General features: G+C 40.1%; 1 protein-coding gene across 4 annotated transcripts in view; it reads left to right on the top strand.

Annotated features, from left to right (window-relative positions):
• Positions 1 to 19291, top strand: part of TGM4 (transglutaminase 4) — a 163805-nt gene that overhangs the window by 125502 nt on the left and 19012 nt on the right. For all 4 annotated transcript variants that reach the window (XR_004256901.1, XM_032235683.1, XM_032235682.1 and 1 more), the window contains one exon: positions 13721 to 13828. Coding sequence is in view for 3 of the 4 variants with exons in the window: in XM_032235683.1 (XP_032091574.1) it covers positions 13721 to 13828 (108 nt within the window). In the remaining variant the exon portion in view is untranslated. The remainder of the gene's footprint in view (positions 1 to 13720; positions 13829 to 19291) is intronic.

Genomic DNA, 19291 nt, shown 5'->3' with positions numbered 1-19291 from the left:
AACATCTTGCCAGTAGAGCAAAAAGGCAACAAAAGAAGGAGCAGGGGCACAAAAGATCAGCTTCTAATTGATAAAATGATATTAGAAAATTGTAAGAACAAAAAAACGAACTTGAATATGGTCTGGATTGATTACAAAAAGGCATTTGACTCACTGCCACATAGTTGGATCATAAAATGCTTAGAAACAACTGGCATTAGCAAAAATATTACATCCTTTACTGAAAAGGCAATGAAACAATGGAGAACTGAGTTGGCAGTAGGGAATGAGAGCTACGGAATGGTTAATATCAAGCGAGGAATTTTCCAGGGTGATTCACTTTCACCTCTTCTCTTCATCATCGCAATGATCCCACTATCAGTAATCTTAAAAAAAAATGAAATTAGGCTACCAAACAGCCAAAAAAGCTGAAAAAATTTCGCATTTACTATATATGGATGATTTGAAACTCTATGGCAAGTCAGAAATAGAAATCCAATCATTGACAAATACAGTCCGAGTATTCAGCACCGATATTTCAATGCAGTTTGGCATGGAAAAATGCGCCACTGTATCCATAAAAAGGGGCAAAATCACTGCATGTGAGGGAATTGAAATGCCCAATGGCCAACTAATTAAATGCAAAGAAAATGAAGCCTACAAATACTTAGGCATTCTGCAGTTGGATAACATCAAGCATGGAGAAATAAAAACTATTGTCAGGCGAGAGTACACCAACAGAGTTAGGAAAATTTTGAAATCTAAATTGAATGGTGGAAATACAATCAAGGCCATAAATACCTGGGCAATACCAGTTATAAGATACACAGCTGGCATAGTTAACTGGACACAAGCTGATTTGGACCTTTTGGACCGAAAAACCAGGAAACTAATGACAATACACTACAGTCTACATCCACGTGGTGATACTGATAGACTATATCTGCCCCGAAAATCAGGTGGCAGAGGATTATTACAAGTGAAGCAAACAGTTGAAGAAGAAAAACATGCACTGGCTGATTATTTAAAAGAAAGTCAAGAACATCTATTAATCGAAGTAAAGGACAAAAATCTACTGAAGGCCCAACAGACAAAACAAGAATACAGAAAAGATGTGATAAAATCAAGAATGGAGAGTTGACAGAACAAAGCACTGCATGGTCAATTTCTGGAAAAAATAAAAGATAAAGTGGACAGTGAACAAACTTGGTTATGGTTAAAAACAGGTACATTAAAGAAAGAAACAGAGTCACTAATCCTGGCTGCGCAAGAACAAGCTATCCGCACAAATGCCATTAAGGCCAAAATCGAAAAATCCTCTGATGATGCCAATTGCAGACTTTGCAAAGAAGCTGATGAAACTGTTGATCACATACTCAGCTGCTGTAAAAAAATCGCGCAGACTGATTATAAATTGCGGCACAATTCAGTAGCACAAATGATCCATTGGAATTTGTGCAAAAATTATAATATTAAAACAGCAACAAACTGGTGGGAACATCAGCCTGAAAAAGTCACCGAAAATCAGATGGTCAAGATCTTGTGGGATTTCCGTATACAAACCAACAAAATACTGGCGCATAATACACCAGACATCACACTGGTTGAGAAAAATAAGGTCACAATCATAGACATCGCAATACCAGGTGATAGCAGGGTCGCCGAGAAGGAACATGAAAAAATAGCAAGATACCAGGACTTAAAAATTGAAATTCAACGACTATGGCACAAACCAGCAGTGGTAATTCCAGTGGTAATTGGCACACTGGGTGCTATTCCAAAAGCACTGGAATTACATTTAAAACAGTTAAAAATTGACAAAATCACCATCAGTCAAATGCAAAAAGCCGCACTGCTTGGATCTGCACGCATATTACGAAAATACGGTACGACGTCCTAGGTCCCTGGGTGGGGCCCGACTAGTAACCAATGCCAAATCCGGCGAAACAACTGGCCGCTGTGATACAATTGTATAATAATAATAATAATAATAATAATCAAGATCTTGTGGGATTTCTGTATACAAACGGACAAAATACTGGCGCATAATACACTAGACATCACACTGGTTGAGAAAAACAAGGTTACAATCATAGATATTGCAATACCAGGTGATAGCAGGGTCGCCGAGAAGGAACATGAAAAAATCGCAAAATACCAGGACTTAAAAATCGAAATTCAACGACTATAGCACAAACCAGCAGTGGTAATTCCAGTGGTAATTGGCACACTGGGTGCTATTCCAAAAGCACTGGAATTACATTTAAAACAGTTAAAAATTGACAAAATCACCATCAGTCAAATACAAAAAGCTGCACTGCTTGGATCTGCACGCATATTACAAAAATACGTTACGACGTCCTAGGCCCCTGGGTGGGGCCCGACTAGTAACCAATGCCAAATCCGGCGAAGCAACTGGCCGCTGTGATACAATTGTATAATAATAATAGTAATAATAATAATAATAATAATGGCGCATAATACATCAGACATCACACTGGTTACAATCATAGACATTGCAATACCAGGATAGCAGGGTCAACGAGAAGTAATATGAAAAAATCGCGAAATACCAGGACTTAAAAATCAAAATTCAATGACTATGGCACAAACCAGCAGTGGTAATTCCAGTGGTGATCGGCACACTGGGTGCTATTCCAAAAGCACTGGAATTACATTTAAAACAGTTAAAAATTGACAAAATCACCATCAGTCAAATGCAAAAAGCCGCACTGCTTGGATCTGCACGCATATTACGAAAATATGTTATGACGTTCTAGGCCCCTAGGTGGGGCTGAACTAGTAATCAATGCCAAATCCAGCGAAACAACTCGCCACTGTGATACAATTCTGTTGTTGCAAATAATAATAATAATAATAATATCACAACAGCAGAATTGTATCACAGCAGCCAGTTGTTTCACCAAATTTGGCATTGATTACTAGTCGGGCCCTACCCAGGGGCCTAGGATGTCCTAATGTATTTTCGTAATATGCGTGCAGATCCAAGCAGTGCGGCTTTTTGCATCATCATCATCATCATCATCATCATTATTATTATACAATTGTATCACAGTGGCCAGTTGTTTCGCCGGATTTGGCATTGGTTACTAGTCGGGCCCCACCCAGGGGCCTAGGACATCATAACGTATTTTCGTATTATTATTATTATTATTATTATTATTATTATTATTATTATTATTATTATTATTATACAATTGTATCACAGTGGCCAGTTGTTTCGCCGGATTTGGCATTGGTTACTAGTCGGGCCCCACCCAGGGGCCTAGGACGTCGTAACGTATTTTCGTAATATGCGTGCAGATCCAAGCAGTGCGGCTTTTTGCATTTGACTGATGGTGATTTTGTCAATTTTTAACTGTTTTAAATGTAATTCCAGTGCTTTTGGAATAGCACCCAGTGTGCCAATTACCACTGGAACTACCACCCAGGGGCCTAGGACATCATAACGTATTTTCGTATTATTATTATTATTATTATTATTATTATTATTATTGTTATTATTTGGTTAATCTTTGGTGAGATTCACAGCCTTTGGGGCTGGTTGGTAGCTCAACAGCTCGAGTCCTAACCAAGGACCTAGGAACTGTTGAGGTAACATCGGAGGATATAAGCTGTTCCAAGTAGGGTGGTTTTTTTGTAGAATCAGAATGTTCAAGTCTGATAAATTTAAAATTTCCAAATAGTGAGGTAGCCCTTTAGGTATTGCTCCAAGGGCTCCAATTACAATCGGGACAACACACGATTTCTTTTTCAACAGTCGTTCAACTTCAATTTGCAGGTCCCGGTACTGTGATTTTTTCTTGCTGTTTATCTTCAATTCGTGCATCTCCAGGTATTGCAATGTCAATGAACCATACTTTTTTCTTTTCAACTATTGTTATGTCAGGTGTGTTGTGGGCCAAGTGCCTGTCAGTCTGAATTCTGAAGTCCCACAAGATCTTGACTTTCTCATTCTCTAAAACCTTCTCAACCTGATTGTCCCAGTGGTTTTTGCTGTACTCAAATCCAAACTTTTGGCACAATTTCCAGTGAATGATTTTAGCAACGGGGTCATGGCATTGTAGGTAGTTAGTTTGTGAAATTTTGCTGCACCCACTCATCAAGTGGTCAACTGTCTTGTCTTTCTCATTACAGAGGCAACATTTGCTGTTGGTGGTAACATGTTAAATTTTTGCCTTCATGCAGTTTGTGGCTAAGGCTTGTTCTTGAGCTGCCAAAATAAAGCCTTCTGTTTCTTTTTTTCAGTGCTCCTGATCTTAACCAGTTCCAAGTTAGCTTTTGGTCAGCTTTGCCTTCAATACTTTTCAAGTATTGGCTATGCATAGCCTTGTTTTTCCAATTTTCAGCTTGCTTCTCAATTACTTCTTTCTTATATTCAGCTTTTGACAGTTGTCTTTAAAAGGCCTCCTTTATTTACTTCCGTAATCATTGGTTCTTCACTTTTCTGGATGTAATCATTCAAGCTGTGTTTTTCTTCTTCCACAGTCTGTTTTACTTTGTAGGAGTCCTTGACCACCCTCTGCTCTTGGTAGATATAATCGGTCAACATCACTTTTAGGGTGCAAAGCATGATTCATTGTCATAAGCTTCCTTGTTTTTCTGTCCAACCTGTCCAACTCCATCTGGGTCCATCAATTATTCCTGAAGAGTATAGAATCACAGATATAGCCCAGGTATTTATGGCTTTTATGATGTTTCCTCCACTCAATTTGGACTTTAATATCTTGTGAATTCGTTGAATGTACTTGGCTGAAGTTAATTCCTTGACTTTATTATGCATTAAATCAGAGCCCTCTAAAATCCCCAAGTACTTGTAGCCTTCTTCTGGTTTTTCTGCCTTTATCGTTTCTACATTCTCAAGTTCTATTCCATCATCTTCTATGACCTTGCCTGCTTTGGTTGCCATTGTTGCACATTTGTCAATTCCAAACTGCATACCAATGTCTTAGCTAAATTCTTTTGTGCTTTCAATTAATAAATTCAATTCAGTTTTTGTTTTACCAAACAGCTTCAAATCATCCATGTACACCATGTACGAAATTTTCAGTCTTTTCTTTGCAAGTTCGTATCCATAGTTCATCTTCTTCAAAATGATTGTCAGTGGTAGCATTGAGAGTATAAAAACTAGGGGTGAAAGGAAATCACCCTGGAAAATGCCTCGTTTAATTTCAACTTCACCCAGTACTTCTTCATTAGCTATAAGCTTCATTTTCCAGAGGTTCATTGAAGTTTCCATGAATTTTTGTATGTTGCTGCCAAAGATTTTCAGGCATTTCTTGATCCAGCTATGGGGAACTGAATCAAATGCTTTCTTATAGTCTATCCAAGCCATGTTCGTCTTTTCTTTGAATTCTTTAGTATTAGTTTGTCAATCAGCAGTTGGTCCTTTGTTCTTCTTGAATTTTTGCAGCATCCTTTCTGTTCTACAGGAAGCAAGTTATTTCTTTCCAAGTTTCCAAGTAAATTTGGTTTGTAATGATACCAGTTAGAAGCTTGTATGTTGTTGGCAAACAGGTGATTGACCTATAGTTTTCAGGATCCTTTCCTTTTCCTTTATCTTTTTGGATCAAAAATGTCCTTCCAGTTGTCATCCATTCATCCTTTTCATCCTTTTAAGATGTGGTTCATTTGGGCTGCCAATCTTTTGTGCACACTTGTAAGTACCTTTAACCAGAAGCCATGTAACTCATCTGGTCTAGGTGCTCTCCAGTTCTTCCTTTTTCTTGACTGTCTTTGCACCATTTCATTTGTTATTTTCACATCTTCCATTTTATGCACTTTAATAGAGTCCTCAATCTGTTTGATCCATTTTGCATTTCTGTTGTGCTTCTTGTTGTTTTCCCACAAATTCTTCCAGAATTTCAGAGCTTTCTCTTTATCAGGCTTTTCATTTTTGTTACTCCATCTTCACTTTCTAAGCTCTTATAAAACTGGTGCTGATTTGCTCTGAACTGTGAGTTTTCCTTGAATTGAGTTACTCGGTTTTCATATCTTTTAATCTTTTTAGCAACGGCAGCAACCCTCTGCTTCAGCTCTTCAATTACTATCGCAATCTCTTTATTCTCCAAATCATATCTTGCTTCCAAGCTGCTTTTGACTTGCTTGTTCTTTAGCTGACCTTGCCTTAGGTTCTTCAAGTTGCTCAAGTTTTTTGATCTTCAATTCCAATGGAATTTTCCACTTAGGCTTCCTCTTCTTGCCTCTTTGGTTCTTTTGTATTTTCAAACCCAATTCTTTGGTGGTTATGAAGGCTGCTGCATACATCAGCTGGTTTGTTTCAGATAATGTAGTAGTTTGAATGGTTTGCACAGCCTCATTGACCTTTTTTAGTACCTTTCTCAATTCTTTCCGGTTCACTTGGTTCAGCTTTGGCAAACGTGTTCTTTCAGCATCTTCCATTTGATGCTTTATTTTCTCAGCTAATTGAGCAATATCTGTTGGTGTTTGTATTCATTAAACATAAAACTCTGTCAACTGATTATTATCATCATCATTGTTGTTGTTGTTGTTGTTGTTGTTGTTAATCATGCACAGTCAGCCAGGTGTTCAGTTTGGGTTTGACATTTACAAAGGACCTGGGATAGGCAAATCTGGATATTTGATGGTGTTACAGATATCGTTACAGGATAGAAGCAGTTCCAAGTAAAGCCGCCTTCTGCAATTGATTGATGGCAAATTTGCCAATGCCTATGGCAGCGATGGTAAACCATTTTTGGCTCATGTGCCAGAAGGGAGAGCGCAGGGGGTCGTGCACGGGTGTGCTGCACCCATAATGCAATGTGCGATTTCCCCCAGTGCACATGCGTGCATGAGAGGTGCTCCCCCCTTTTTTGCATGCTTTTTTTGCTCTCCCCAGGCTCCAGAGGCTTTATAGGAGCCTGGGGAAGACGAAAACAGCATCCCGACTCCTCCGGAGGCCCTCTGGAGGGCTTCAGGGACCTTCAGAAGGCTTCCCTGAAGCCTCCAGAGGACTAAAAACGACCCTACAAGCAAACCGAAAGTCACTTCCGGTTTGCTCATAGGGCCGGTTTAAGGTCTCCGGAGGCTTCAGGGACCCCCTGAAGCCTCCGGAGTCCCTTCCCGAACTTCCAGTTTGCCCATACGGCTGTCGTTTTGCGCTCCGGAGGCTTCAGGGAAGCTCATGAAGCCTCTGGAGGGCCTCCGGAGGGCCTCCGGAAGGCCGGGGGCTCTTTATGCCCTCCCCAGGCTCCTATAAAGCCTCTGGAGTCTGGGGAGGGCAAAAAATGGCTTTAAAAAAGGCTGAACTCAACTAGCTAGCACGCGCATGCCCGCTGGCCAGCTAACAGCAACACCTTGCGTGCCCTGACAAATGGCTCCGTGTACCACCTTTGGCACACGTGCCATAGGTTTGCCATCCTGGGCCTATGGTGTTCAAGCGGTGTGCCAGTTGATTTGGGACTGCACCCAAGGTGCCTATTACTATTGGTACTACCCTTGCTTGCCTTTGCCATAGTCATTCTATTTCTTTTTGTAGGTCTTTGTATTTTGTTATCTTCTCCAGTTCTTTCTCTTCTATTCTGCTGTCTCAAGGCATTGCCACATGCACTATCCAGGCTTTTTTGTATTTCTTATTGACAACTGTTGTCAACTATGTGGCAGGTGCCTGTCTGTCTGGATTCTGAAGTCCCAGAGCATTTTAACTTCTTCATTTTCTATGACTTTCTCTATTTTATGGTCCCACCAGTTCTTGCTTTCAGGCAAATGATATTCCTTGCAGATCTTCCAATGCCCCATTGTTGCTACTTTCTCATGCAACTGCTTATAGTCAGTTTGTGCAATCTTCTTGCAACAGCTTACCACGTGGTCCACTGTTTCTTCAGCTTCTTTGCATAGGCAGCACTTACTGTCTGTTGCTATCTTCTCAATTCTGACTTTGTATACCATATTTTTTGAGTATAAGATGCACCTTTGCCGCCCCCCCCAAAAAAGGGTGAAAATTTGGGTGCGCCTTATACACCAAATGTAGCCCCGCTCACCCACTGACCCCACCCTTTGGCCTCTGCCTTCCAGCAATTAAACTCCTTGCTGGAAAAGGGAAAATGGGGCTTGTGGAGGCAGCAATAGGCTATGGAAATCCCTGCAGTCTGAAACAGCTGATCATCGGGAGGCCTATGCTAAAGACTGAAATTGGAAGTGAAATGGGTTGTTTGCTGTTTGCTGCAAGGAGGCAAATTGCTGGGAGGAAAAGGCAGATTTTTTTCCTTTTAATCAGACTAAACTGAAACAGGCTATTTGCTGCAAGGAGGTAAGTCAATAACTATAAATGCCTATAGAATGTTCAAATTATTAGATTTATTTTTTAAAGGCTGCTTTATTATTGTTCTAGACAACAAAATGAAGAAGCTTTTTAAAATAAATGCTTGATCTGAAGAGGCCCAATTCTATTGTGTCTTTTTTTAAATAGCAGAGACTAACGTAAACTTCCAGAAAGCCACATTAATTGAAACAGCATCTGTACATGTATAGTCGTAACACTACAAACAGTGTATATCGTCTATCTATACTGTTTGCTGCTTGCTGCAAGAAGGCAAATTGTTTCCCTTGTTTTCTTCCCCAAAAGCTTGGTGCATCTTATACTTCAGAGCATCTTATACTCTGAAAAATATGGTACATTTGTCCTTAAGGCTTGGTGTTGTGCAGCCAGAATTAATCCTTCAGTCTCTTTCTTTAACTTTCCTGCTCTTAGCTTTTGCCAGGTCTTGGTATTATCTACTTTCTCTGCTATTTTTTTAATGTACTTCATTTGGTCTTTCTTGTAGGCCAGTTTGGTCTCTCCAGTAGTCAGCAAGCCTTCCTTGCATACTAACTTCAGTGATCTTCTTCATTGTTCTTCAGCTATTCTTCCAAAGTCCCTTTTTCTTCTTCAACTATCTGATGTACTTGCAACATTTCACGCCCACCTATTTGCCTTGGTAGGTAGAGTCTGTCAATGTTGTTGCGAGGATGAAGGGCACGATTCATTGCCATTATTTGTCTGGTTTTCCTATCCATTGCTTTTAATTCTGTTTGAGTCCAGTTCATTATTCCAGCTGTGTATCTAATGACTGGTATTGCCCAGGTGTTGATTGACTTGATGGTATTTCCTCCATTGAGTTTGGACTTTAGATCTTTTTTACTGTCTTGATGTATTCACCTCTAATCTTTTTCTTGACTTCAGTGTGCTTGATGTTATCAGCTTGTACGATACCCATGTATTTGTAGTAATCATCTTCATTCAGAATCTTAATGTTATTTCATGGGGCATCTTGATTCCTTCAGTTTTCACTATTTTTCCATGTTTGATAGTGAGTGTGGCAAGCGATTCTATTTCAGATAGTGTTTTTCCATACAGCTTCAGATCATCTATGTAAAGAATGTGGGATAGTCTGGCAGGTATTTTTGATGTTTGATAGTCATGTCCTGAGTTATTCAGTATTGTTGACAGAGGAAACAATGCCATAACAAATAGTAGCGGTGATAGTGAATCTCCTTGAAATATATTAACTTCTCTTGATATTAACTTCTCCAAGTCTCTCATCATTCAACTGCAACTGTGTCTTCCATTGTGCCATCAATCTTTGCACAAGGCTTTTGATGTTTCTACTGACTCCTGTTATTTCTAGGCACTTGATTATCTAGTCATGTGGCAGAGAGTCAAATACTTTTTTGTAGTCAATCCATGCTACATTCAGGTTGATCTTCCTTCTTTTGCAGTTTTCCAAAATCATTTTGTCAATTAGGAGTTGATCTTTTGTTCCTTTGCTATTGGCGAGGTTTCCTTTCTGCTCAGGTGAAAAGAGATTGTTTTCAGCTAGATGCTCTTGGACTGCATCAGCTACCACACCAGTTAACAACTTGAAAGTTGTTTGTAAGCAGGTAATTGGCCTGTAGTTGCCTGGTGCTGCCCCTTTTGCTGGATCTTTCATTATCAGGTAGGTTTTGCAGATGTTAGCCACTCATCAATTTCACCTCCTTGTTGTATGTGTTAAACTGCTTGCCAATGAGTGGGAATAAACCAGTTTGTTTGTTTGTTTATTGGATTTATATGCCATCCTTCTCCCAAGGGCTCAGGGCAGCATACAACATTAAAAAAAACACATATTACAAAAGTTTAAAAAAGTTAAATAGAATATCCCAAACAAACCCAATTAAGATTAACAATAATGTTTTTTTAAAAAAATCGATTAAAATTAACAATAATCAATAATTTGTTTTGTTTTGTTCAGGCCAGGCTGGAAAAGCCCACTTTTTAGGGTGCGTCAGAAGGACCAGAGGTTGGGGATTATACGAAGCTCTGGGGGCAGCTCATTCCAGAGGGAAGGCTTTCCCACAGAGAAGGCTCTCCCCCTGGGGGTCGCTAGCTGACACTATCTGGCCGACAGCATCCTGAGGAGGCCAACTCTGTGGGATCGCACTGGACAGTGGGAAGCTACCGGTAGGTGGTCTTGCAGGTATCCTGGGCCTAAGCCATGGAGCGCTTTAAAGGTCATAATTAGTACCTTGAATCGCACCTGGAAGACAACCGGAAACCAGTGCAGGTCGCCTAAAAGGGGTGCAACATGGGAGCACCTAGGTGTCCCCATGATAACCCGCACAGCTGCATTCTGGAGCAGTTGAAACCTCTGGGTGCTCTTCAAGGGCAGCCCCATGTAGAGAGCGTTATAGTAGCCCAGGCGAGAAAGGACGAGGGCATGAGTGACTGTGCACAGAGCATCCTGATCCAGGAAGAGGTGCAAATAACGTACCAGGCGAACCTGGTAAAAGCCCCCCCGGTCACGCCCGTAAGGTATTCTAAGGTGTTAAACTAAGCTGCGTATCCAGGAGGACGCCCAGATTGCGGGCCCTCTCTGAGGGGGCTAAAATTTCTCCCCCTATCATCAAAGATGGAACAAGATGCACAAATCGGGATGACAGAAACCACAGCCACTCAGTCTTGGAGGGATTGAGCTTGAGCCTGTTCTTCCCCATCCAGATCTGCACAGCCTCCAGGCATCGATACAGTACGTTGAGGGCATCGTTTGGGTGGTTTGGGGTAGAAATGAAAAGTTGGGTATCATCAGCATATTGATGATACTGTACCCCAAAACCATGGATGATCTCACCCAGTGGTTTCATATATATGTTGAACAGGAGGGGTAAGAGAACCGACCCCTGGAGCACCCCACAAGTGACGCACCTCGGGGTCGATCCCTGCCCTCTAGTCAATACAAACTGTGACCGATCCAACAGGTAGGAAGAGAACCACCGTAAAATGGTGCCCCGTACTCCCAACCCCCTGAGTCGTCACAGTAGGAAACCATGGTTGATGGTATCGAAAGCCGCTGAGAAGTCTAATAGGGCCAGGACAGAGGAGCAGCCTGTGTCCCGGGCCCGCCAGAGATCATCGACCAACATGACCAATGCCATCTCCATGCTGTATCCGGTGCCTGAAACCCGACTGAAACAGATCCAGGTAGACAGCTTCATCCAGGTACTGGGGAAGCTGATGCGCTACCACACTCTCGACAACCTTCGCTACAAAGCGAAGGTTGGAAACCAGACGATAGTTGGCTAAAGAAGCTAGGTCCAGGGAAGTCTTCTTAAGGAGGGGCCTCACCATCGCCTCCTTCAAGGGGGAAAGAACCCCTCTCTCAACGAAGCGCTGGTAATCGCCTGGAGCCAGCCTTGTGTCACCTCCCGGGAAGCCGAGACTAACCAAGAGGGAGACGGGTCCAGCACACAAGTGGCAGCACTGAGTCTCCCCATAATCCTGTCCATGCCCTCGGGGGTCACAGGGTCAAACTCATCCCAGATGGTCTCCACAAGATTCATCCCTGTCGACTCGCCCGAATATACCCAGTCAGAGTCCAAGCCTGTCCGGATCTGAGCAATTTTATCCTGCAGATACTGAACAAATTCTTCAGCCCTACCCTGCAAGTGGTATTTCCCAGTTCCTTGGTTAAGTAAGGAGCGGGTCACCTTAAACAGGGCGGCTGGGCAGTTATCTGCGGATGCGATAAGAGTGGAAAAATGTTGCCGTTTTGCCGCTTTTATCGCCACTAAGTAGGATTTAATATGAATTCTTACTAGTGTTCGATCAGATTCGGACCGGCTGGCCCTCCAACCACTCTCTAGGTGTCTTTTCTGGCGTTTCATCTCCCAGAGCTCCTCGGTAAACCAGGGAGCTACCCAGGATCGACACCGGTTCAGAGGCCGCAAAGGCACAACACGATCCAAAGCCCCAGTGGCCGCCCTATCCCAGGCTTCCACTAGGGCTTCAGTCGAGTTGTGAGCAAGGAATTCAGGAAAAGTCCCAAACTCCTTTCAGGGTCCATTAGCTGCCTGGGGCGGAACCATCTAGTTGGTTCCGCCTCCCTGCAGTGAGGGGTAGCAGAATGGAAGTTAAGCTTGATGAGGAAATGATCCGACCATGACAAGGGTTGGATAGAAATATCCCCTAAATCTAGATCATTCATCCACTGCCCTGAGACAAAAATCAGGTCGAGCGTGTGTCCCCCATTATGGGTGGGGTCTTGAATTAACTGAATTAGGTCCATAGCCATCATGGAAGCCATGAACTCCTGAGCTGACTTAGATATCTCGCCAATGGAAGGCAGATTGAAATCCCCCAGGATCATCAGCCTGGGGAAATCAACCGCCAATCTAGCTAACACATCCAGCAGCTCCGGTAGGGCCAATGAAACATAGCAGGGAGACAGGTACATAACAAGGCCTCATCTCACAAAAAGGGACTCACACCTGCCTATCTGAAGCACAGTGACCTCCTGAGGTCTGAGACTTTTCCTAATAACCACCACCACCACCCCTGCCCCTGCACTGGGCTCTCAGCTGGTGAAATGCCCAGAAGCCTGCTTATGTTTGATATTGCAGTATTTGCATCTTTTAATGCTTATGCTAGCTGTTTCTTTGGAACAAGCTTCAAGGCAGGCAGCCTTATTCTGATGTTTTTATGCTGTTTTAGATATTCAGTTATTCTTTATTTCAGTTCTTTTACTTATTTCGTTACAGGATTTTGTTCTTTCTGTGGCAGAGGAGTGGGTGCCTGGTTTCTAAATGAAAACAATTGTATATCTCTGTTGGATTTTTCTACTACCAACTTTCCCTGGTTTGCCTCTACATTCTGAATTATTTTTGGCAAGGCTTTGATTTCTTTGCTGTGGTTGAATCTTTGCAGTTCTTCCAATTCTGCTTCTGTGAATACTTTATTTTGTATTATAAATCGATGTTGATCCACTAGCCTCTGTTCTGTTATTTCTGATTCTGGATATTGTTCTTTCCAAAACTGGTGCATTCTTTTCAAATATCCTCTTCTTGTTGGGCTTGCTTTGTAATAACAGATAATTATTTCTTTATTTTCAATCACTATATATTTGTATACTTATTTGTATAGTAGTAGTAGTACTGGTAGTAGTAGTAGCAACAGCAGCAGCAGTTATTGTTATATCAAACTATTTTTTACTGGTGGTAACAGAGCAGACTTCACATTTGAAACTTATGAAGTTACTGTTGACTGAATTAAGAAACTATTTTTCCAGCATTGAAGAACATTAAATAATCATTTTTTGCCTTTTTTTTCATTGTTCATGTTGGATGTTTGTTTTTCTGTTTTGTATTTTATTCTTTTTGACAAATGAAAATAATTATGTTTTAAAAAAAGATTATTTTTCCAGTGGTGAAAAACTTAAATAATCATATTTTGCCTTGTACTACAAAACAGTTTGAAGATGATATTTTGGATTGCTGTATCTATCTTCTGGACAAGAGTCAGCTCAAGGCGAGTGCTAAAAAGGATCCGGTGATCATTTCCAGGGTCATGTCAGCTTTGGTATGTCATTAAAAATGCTTTATGCTAATCTGTGAATTGTAAATCACAAAACAGAAATCAGTAAAACTAATCTTCCCATCAATCTGAACTTTAACCTAGAAGTGTAAATCTGGTGCCTGACTGATATTTTAGCCTACAACTCTTGGATTCACTTCCCTATGGCTCTATTAACTGGGGCAGAGAATCGAAGTTCAAAGTATCTGCAGGTAACCCATAGCATACTAGTTTTATAGTCTCTGGTGCTCACTATTACCAAAAATTGGTGATGTGTTTACTTGAAGTGGGAAAATATAAAACCTATAAGAGAACAGTATAGTTTTACATTTTTTTCTATTAGCTGAGCTTGAAGAGGAAATTTCCTTTGGCAGAATTTTCATGAATCTCATCTGGTTCAAATAGGAGGAGGAAAAGGAGACAGATCCACACTGCATAATTCCATCAGAAAAGGCCAGTTTTTTAATCTTTATTGTTAAGTTTCTTTAAAAACTTATTAATAAAGTGGTAGTGGAGGATAGCAAATACTAACCCAAACAAAGCAAGCATCCACTTTAGTATTCAATAGGAATGTATAGGGTTCCATGGGAGGGGCTTACTGATGGAAGTAGCTTAATATAGCTGCTCCCGAATTCCTGGTCGCGTTATCTGTCAGACGATCATCTATCGGACGTCTGGCAGTTTGTTTACCTTACTCTTCAGGCAAGAGGAGGAGGTGAGCGGGTTCTGTTGAACAAAATGCCGTCTGATCCTTGCAGTTTGTGTGTCTGCAAGGAGAGGGGGGCCAGCTGAGAGCAGAACTGTCTCCATGCCGGGGAATTCCAGCTGCATTTGCAGCACGAAGTAAGCTCTCCCTTTCTCAGAACAAAGCTTGATTTATTGATTTCAAGGCGAGCAGGACTCGTATGCGAGAACCTTAATTGTTTGTTCAAATCTTAGCTTCATTTTTACAAGACCTTCATCCGATAACCTAGCTAGCTAACAAAGAGACACTTAAAATGGCAACGAGCTTGCTGAATTGCTTCGTAACAATGTTTACCTTTTGAAACTCATCGTAAAGCCCTACGGAGTTTTAAAACCTCAAAGGAAAGGAGTGATTTATTACCTCGCTCCACAGTTGTATAACTGGCCAGCAGAGTTTTACTAATTGGGCAAAGATAACACTTGGAATGGCCTCTAAACCAAATGTTAATTTAAAGATGCCTCTCTCGGCTCCCAGAAGCTCTGGCACATCACCCATACCTGGCACAAAGTTGCAGCCTCCGCTCTCTATGCCCCCTATAGGTGACCCACTAACGAAAGAATTCTTTTTGAAGGAACTGAATGAGTCTTTTAACATTCAGACAATAAAGGTGGAAGCCAAATTTAAAGAACTTAAAGAAGGGCTCAAAGAGGAGATATCCGTGGCACATAAGGAGCTGTCTGATAAAATTGATACCCAGGTCTCTAAAATCAGAGATGATATGTTGGGGATTGTAAATGTATTGACAGAACATGTTTCCGGAATTGAGGATAGACTAGATGATCTTAATGAAGCCAATATTAATTTGACATCGAAAACAGAGGTGGTGCAACAAAAAGTTGAAAATGCTGAAAAAGAAATTATTATGATACAGTACAGACAAATGGAAATGGCATTAAGACTAAGGGGCTTGCATGAAGACAAGCAGGAAAACTTGAAACAGATTTTTTCAGAAGCGTTTGATAGTCTGTTGGGAAGACCAGGGGGTAATTTTGACTGGCAAATTGACAAAGTTTATCGCGTTAATTCTTGGCTGGCAAAGCAGAAGCAGCTTCCTCGGGACATTGTTATATATTTTACCACAAGAGAGATCAGAAATACGATACTACAAGAGTCCTATAAAACTAAGCTTCAAATTGGGGGTCAGGAATTGACTGTTTTGAAAGAGATACCACCTCAAATGTTAAGATCCAGGAAAGATTATGCTTTTTTAGTTGAAGAACTCAGAAATCGTCAGATACAGTACAGATGGGACGCATTTGGCCTAGCACTCACATTTGACAGGCAAAGATACCGTCTCAACTCAGTATGGAAAGCTCGAGATTTTTATCACAATATTTTGATGGCTGGACATCCCGCACCATCCGGACCTAGAAAAAGACCACAAGAAGGACAAGATAGACAGCAAACCACACAACTACCAGATAAGATGGATCATCTCTCTCTCCTAGAAGCACAAGGAGCTATGGAACAAAGACCAAACCGTATGACTACCAGATGAATGGAGCAACAATCCAAATTTGCAACAACTCCAACAATCACCTGCTATTGGTCAAAAAGCTACAGTAACCAGTCTAGAAGCAGTGGGAGGAGCCAGGCCAAAGGTTAAACAAGCTATACAGGAGGCTCTAAAAAAGCTTCAGGAAACAAAAAATGACAATTAAGCTTCTAACATGGAATGTCAATGGATTGAACTCTCCACAAAAGAGAAAGAAAATATTTCACTATCTTAAACAGTTCAAGAATGATATAATTTGTTTGCAAGAAACTCATATTAAATCAACCGATCAAAAATATTTGATTAACCCAAGACTTGGCCAATATTTTATAGCTTCTGCTATGGAAAAGAAAAACGGTATAGTTATATACTTAAGAAAAGACATGAAAGCTGAACTAATTGAAGCAGACCCCCATGGAAGATACATCGCGTTAGATCTGGTATTAGAAGGGAAAAAGACATTGATTTTGGGAATTTATGCTCCTAATCAACAACAAGATGGATTCTATGGAAACCTTCATGCTAAATTAGTACAGTGGGATTATAGGTCCTGCATACTACTGAGTGACTGGAACGGTGTTATAGATACTAAGAGAGACAAGAAAGTTTCTCGCCCAAACACTCAGACGCGAGCAAAGCTACCTAAATCCTTTTTTGATATGATGGATGACTTTGAATTGAGAGATATTTGGTGAGAAAGAAATGCAGAAGAATATGACTTTACCTTCTTTTCTGATAGGCATCAATCTTTCTCTAGGATTGATTTTATACTAATTACTAATGATTTGCTTTCCAGGGTGAAGAAGACAAAGATTTCGGCTAGAGTTTTTTCAGATCATAATCCAGTTTGGATGGAGTTGGGAGGGGTGGCACAGGCAAGAAGGTCTTGGAGATTGAATGAAAATTTATTCAGATATGAAAAGTATATTAATGATTGTAAAAAATTGTTAACAGAATACTTTGTTTTTAATATGAATAAGGGTACACCTATGGAAATTGTATGGGGTGCAAGTAAAGCGTATACGAGAGGAGTCTTGATAAATATAAATAAATCACATAGACATAAACAAGGGGTAAAATGAACAGAATTGGAAGATGAAATTAGGAGGAAAGAGCAGGAGTTAACACTAAACCCAGGAGATACAAAGACTAAGGAAGCAATTATTATATCAAAGGCTCAATTTAACATGTTGATTTCTGATCAGGTGGCTACTAATTTGTCATATGCAAAACACAATACCTTCTGCAATGCAAATAAACCTGGCAGATGGTTAGTTTATCAGATTAGGAAAAAACAGAACTCTCGAAACATATCTAAACTGATTTATAGAGGGAAGGAGGTGTTCCAACAGCATGAGATTCAAAAGGCTTTCCGGGAATTTTTTACAGAGTTGTATAAGGGGGATAAAATTAACAGTTTAGATATAGAGAGATACTTAGATAAAGAGAAAATACCCTTAGTTAAAGAAGAGCACAGGCAAAAATTGAATCAACCAATAACCTCAGGAGAAATTCTACAGGTAATTAAGCAGTTAAAGGCAGGGAAGGCACCAGGCACAGATGGCTTGACAGCGGCTTACTATAAAAATCTACAGTTAGAAATGGTAGAACCTCTTAAAGAATTATTTAATAAGATTCCAACGGAAGGTAAGGTGCCCCCATCTTGGAAGACAGCTTTTATATCCCTGATACCCAAAGAAGATCAAGATATTACTCAACCAAAAAACTATAGACCTCTTTCATTACTTAATGTAGATTATAAAATGTTTACCAAAATCCTAGCAAACAGGTTAATGTTGGTTATTCAACAATTGATACACAGTGACCAAACAGGTTTTATTCAAGGGAGACAAATGAAAAGTAATGTAAGACTAATTATTAATGCATTAGAATATTTGGGAAAGAACAATCAAATTCCTGCTGCGTTCATATTTTTGGATGCGGAGAAAGCCTTTGATCGAGTTAATTGGCAATTCCTGTTGAAAACATTGCAAAAAATGCAAATAGGAGAAAGTTTTTTACAATCAATTAAAGCAATATATCAACAGCAAATGGCTCAAATTATAGTCAATGGAAGTTTAACAGACTCTTTTCAAATTGGAAAAGGTACAAGACAGGGTTGTCCCTTGTCCCCACTATTGTTTATTATAATTTTGGAAGTATTGCTGAACAAAATACGGGGCTTGGATGGTCTAAATGGAATTAAGATTAGGCAGCAAGAATACAGAGTGCGTGCTTTCGCGGATGATTTGGTTATAATATTGGATCAACCGCAGGAATCTAGTATGATCTTAATGAATACGATTAATCAATATGGTCAAGTGTCTGGTTTTAAAATAAATTTAGGGAAAACCAAAATATTAGCTATAAATATGAATACTAAACAAAAGGAAGAACTAGGAGGAATGTTAGGATGTGAAATAGTCAAAAAGGTCAAATATCTTGGAGTTAATATCTTAATCTCAAATGGGAAATTATATAAATATAATTATGAACCACTTTGGCATAGTATACAGATAGAGATGAAAAAAATGGGATAAGTTGCAGTTATCTTTGTTGGGAAGAATAGCGGCAGTGAAAATGAATATTCTACCCAAATTTTTATTTCTTTTCCAAATGTTACCTATACTTAAAAAAGATGTGAATCTTTTAGAATGGCAGAAGGGTATTAATAAATTTGTATGTGCAGGAAAGAAACCAAGAGTAACGTTAAAAATAATGCAAGATGTACGTGAGAGGGGAGGTTTGAAATTACCCAATCTGAAATTATATTATGACTCAGTAGTATTATCCGTAATTAGTGATTGGATCGATTTAACCAATGATAGGATACTGAATATTGAGGTACATGACTTGGTATATGGCTGGCATGCTTACCTGTTATTTAACAAAAAAGTGGACAAAAATTTTAAAAGTCATATTTTAAGGAATGCTTTATTGCGGGTTTGGAAAAAATATCAACATAAATTAAATGACAAGATACCCATGTGGGCAATTCCTAGACATGCAATAGAAAATATGAATATAGCACAAAAACAGGATAGAATTACTTACAGACAGCTTCTTACCCTGGAAAGGGGGGTACTACAACTAAAATCCTTAGAGGTACTAAAAGAGGAGAAGGTAACTCAAACATGGTTCCAGTATGGGCAATTACAGGCCAGGTGGAAAATAGATAAAAAAATTGGTTTTATCCAAGCTGAGGATAATCTATTTAAACAAATAAGCG

Source organism: Thamnophis elegans, chromosome Z (assembly GCF_009769535.1).
Source record: "Thamnophis elegans isolate rThaEle1 chromosome Z, rThaEle1.pri, whole genome shotgun sequence".
Taxonomy (NCBI): Eukaryota; Metazoa; Chordata; class Lepidosauria; order Squamata; family Colubridae; genus Thamnophis; species Thamnophis elegans.
Note: the sequence above shows the minus strand (reverse complement) of the source record. Positions and strands in the feature narration are given on the sequence as shown.